Source organism: Bison bison, unplaced genomic scaffold, assembly GCF_000754665.1.
Source record: "Bison bison bison isolate TAMUID 2011002044 unplaced genomic scaffold, Bison_UMD1.0 scf7180017847681, whole genome shotgun sequence".
Taxonomy (NCBI): Eukaryota; Metazoa; Chordata; class Mammalia; order Artiodactyla; family Bovidae; genus Bison; species Bison bison.
In genome coordinates this window covers 50,607-54,265 of record NW_011478254.1, presented here as the reverse complement: position 1 = coordinate 54,265, position 3,659 = coordinate 50,607, and the positions used below count along the sequence as shown (strand labels likewise).

Sequence of the window (3,659 nt, the reverse complement as noted above, 5' to 3'; positions counted from 1 at the left end):
GCCCGTCCGCCTTCCTGGACTCCGTGTACTCGACGGCCCCGTAGGCGGCCATGGCGGCGCTCAGGACACCCAGGAGGACGTAGAGCTTGACGCTGACGCACAGGAACGTGCTGTATCCGAAGGCGATGACGAAGCCCAGGGCCTCCCAGAGGCGGTAGTTGGCGAAGGCGGCCTCCTTGTTCTTCTCAAACAGAACCCCGAAGAGAGCTGCGGGGAGAGGCGGAAACGTGGCTGTGAGACAGCAGACAGCCCTCCTGATTCCTGCAGAAAACGCTGCCGCTTCCCCGAGGCCCAGGTAACCACCCAGCACCTTCCTGTCTGGAAATCAGAAGGCTTTCACGTTGTGGACGATGACCAGTCCGGTGAGTGGGCCTCTTGCTGCGAAGGAAGCACCATCGCGTAGACGAGAAACAGAGCAGAGGAGAGTCACCGCCGGAGGGGCCGTGAGCCAGCCCCGTACCTCGCGGGTCAGGAAAGCAAGGCTGGGAGACGGGACCTGAGTAGATGAGGGCGAGGGGCCCCCTCTGCAGGGTCCACAGGTGGGCCGGCCGTGTGCTGTCCCCCTGGTCAACATGACAAGAAAGGCCCTGCACTCTGGGGTCTTCCTCCCCGAAACCATAGCTCCAGCCCAGTTATGAGAAGACATCAGATGAACCTGAATTAAGGGACGGTCTACACAACCCCTGACCAGTATTCTCCAAAAGGGCCACAGTCATCAAAGCAGAGAGAAAGAGAAGCTGGCACAGACCAACAAGGCAGGCGCGGTGGCTGCATGTAACGTGGCCTCCTGCCTGGGGTCTCAGAGCTCACAGAGAAAGGGGGGGAAAGCTGGAAAAACGGAATAAAATCGGAAGTTCCGTTATTTCGCAATGTTAATTCCTTGGTTTTGACAAATGTACCACAGGTCTGTAAGATGTTAGAATTGAGGAAACAGAGTGGACAGTATGTGGGAATTCTGCACTCTCTTGGCTACTTTTCCGTCGATCTTAAATTATTATAAAACAAAAAGAAGAAAAGCCTGCTCACAGTCCGACCTGGCCATCACACCAGGTGAAAGGGACTGGATGCAAACCCCTGACCTCCGATGCCAGGATGAGGTCAAGTCTTTGGTTGGAAACGACAGGATACATGAACTGGGCACATAAGAAAGGACAGATCTTCTGAATCTATCAGCCTGGAAGCAGCCCCTTTTGTGGCTGATGAGGCAAAAGGGTATTTCAAGGCCAGACATTCCACGTTGTCTCAGATTCAGGCACTGGCGTGCAAGTGTTGCCATGGCAACAGGACTGTCAGGGTGGATAAACAGAGAGTAGCCAAGATGAATGGCTCCAGAGGCGAGAGGACTCCCCGGAGCCCAGTGGGAACCCTGAGCAGGGAGAGGCAGGATTCTGCCCCAGGAAGGAAGGGCTGGGATGGTCCGCCCAGATGTAGCAATCAGCTTTTCCATTGAGAAGTGGTGACTGCAAAGGAGGGTTACACTGTACTCAATTGTATTGTCTCATTAACTAGGAATGTACATAACTAGGAATGTACGTGACTCACGTCTTTTCTTAACAGGGAGACACATTCTGGGAGAATAGCATTAGAAATCCATCTTACTATTGAGACAGCAGAAGTGAGATTGCTGGTCTTGGTAGGTGGAAAAGCCACACAAAATGTGCAGTTTTTGAAAACACAGAGACAGTACGGATGGATCACACTGCAGGGAGGGGAGCCCGCAGGGAGCTCTGTTGTTAAAACAGCCCTCCTGGGCAAGACGGTTGCGAAAGTCACAAACCACAGATGGGAAGAACAGTTTCCCCCCAAGAACTGAGTGTTACTCAAAAAGACTTAATTTGAACAAAAAGACAGAGATAGTTCATTTTAAATTGATATTCTTATTCAAGAAGGACTTAACCCAAGTCATTCACTGGACTTCATGTAGCTGCTCAACTTGACAAGGGCTCAGCCTGATAGTCTCTCGTGTCCATGGAAAGGAAGGAAGAGTTGGGCAGTTATTCCGATGTCTCAGGGACAGAAAAACCAAACAGGTTTACTGTGAGCCTTCCAAACACCTGGGAATTGTTGTATGCATACGGCTGTGCACCCCAGGCCCTGACCTGACTTCTAAGTGTTCAGTTCAGTTCAGTTCAGTCACTCAGTCCTGTCCGATTCCTTGCGACCCCATGGACCACAGCACGCCAGGCCTCTCTGTCCATCACCAACTCCCAGAGTCCACCCAAACCTATGTCCATTGAGTCGGTGATGCCATCCAACCATCTCATCCTCATCCCCTTCTCCTCCTGCCCTCGATCTTTCCCAGCATCAGGGTCTTTTCCAATGAGTCAACTCTTCGCATGAGGTGGCCAAAGTACTGGAGTTTCAGCTTTAGCATCATTCCTTCCAAAGAAATCCCAGGGCTGATCTCCTTCAGAATGGACTGGTTGGATCTCCTTGCAGTCCAAGGGACTCTCAAGAGTCTTCTCCAACACCACAGTTCAAAAGCATCAATTCCTCGTGTAAACACTTCAAAAAGTTCAGCTGAGCTCAGGGAAGTCAGTTAATGAGAGAGCAAGTCGGCAGAAGCACTGGGATATAAACAGTGGGGCCCCCTCGCCTGTCCACGGGGACGTGGAAGCGCTCTCTCCTGATGAGCCTAAGAGTCCTCCGGGGCTGTCGGGACCGCTCACAGACTTACAGTCCGGACTGCCAAGAAAAGCAAGCGTGGTTTCTGTTTGTCTCCTCTACCGACTCAGGCATTTCCTCTGTTGAGCAACAGACCCACCTGCGGCTAATCTGTCACCGCTTCCACCAGCTGCCCTTTGTCCAAACACAGCAGTCTGTGCTGAGCCGAGCAGACCTCTGTCATCTGGCTCAGAACTCCAGGAGCACGTCCTGCATTGTGGAGGCAGGAGAAAGGCTGTGAAAGCCAAACCCCTTGATTCCAACGGCCTTGGGTTTACTCGGGGATGTTTCCTCAGCTGTTTCACAGGCCAGCACCGACTCAGATGCTAAGGAGGGGCCGTCCTGGAATGCCGAGGCCACGTGTGTGACACCCCTGGGTGCAGGGACAGCAGCCAGGCCCCCTTCCCCGGAAATGGCTGCTGCTGGCTTGTTTGTGGCTGGGCCTGACCTACTTTCCAGTCCCAGGTGCTTCCCTGATGAGGGCTAGACAGTGGGTGGTGTTTCCAAGGGAAGAAGCTCCCTCCTGAGCCGGATCTGCCCCTGGGGCCCCGGCTTACCCCTCGGTGGCTTGTTGGCTGCAGAGATGGCTCACCTCCTGGGGCCTCGGCACTCCCGCCCCCCCAGCCAGGGCCATTGGTGGGTCCTGGGAGACCCTGCCCTCCTGAGCCCCTTGCTGCTCCAGCCCAGACCTCTTCAGGCGCTGCCCTTCTGCTGGGTGAGGTGCTGTGGGGGTGACGCCACCCGCCGGGCCGCATCGTGAGTGAATCCTCATGGGATCAACCCATCGGCCCGCAGTCAGTGCCCTCTGTCACGAAGCCAGGACTCTCAGGCCTGAACTCAACTCCTTTCCCCAGAGTGATAGTCTTCCTGTCCTTCATGCTGACTGCCTTCCCACACTTTCCAAAGAAAGGGGACCCCTCCCCTCCCGGCCTGGAGGCCCTCAGGCCCCTGTCCCCACCTGCCCCAACTATTCTGTCTCACAGAAATCATAATAA

At 54.5% G+C, this 3,659-nt stretch overlaps 1 protein-coding gene across 1 annotated transcript in view; it reads right to left on the bottom strand.

Moving 5' to 3' along the window:
* UNC93A (unc-93 homolog A (C. elegans)) overlaps window positions 1-3,659 on the bottom strand; it is a 35,621-nt gene that overhangs the window by 5,574 nt on the left and 26,388 nt on the right. The window contains exons 8-9 of the mRNA XM_010843688.1: window positions 461-563; window positions 3-207 (exon numbers count right to left, since the gene is read on the bottom strand). Coding sequence (XP_010841990.1) covers window positions 3-207; window positions 461-563 — 308 coding nt within the window. The remainder of the gene's footprint in view (window positions 1-2; window positions 208-460; window positions 564-3,659) is intronic.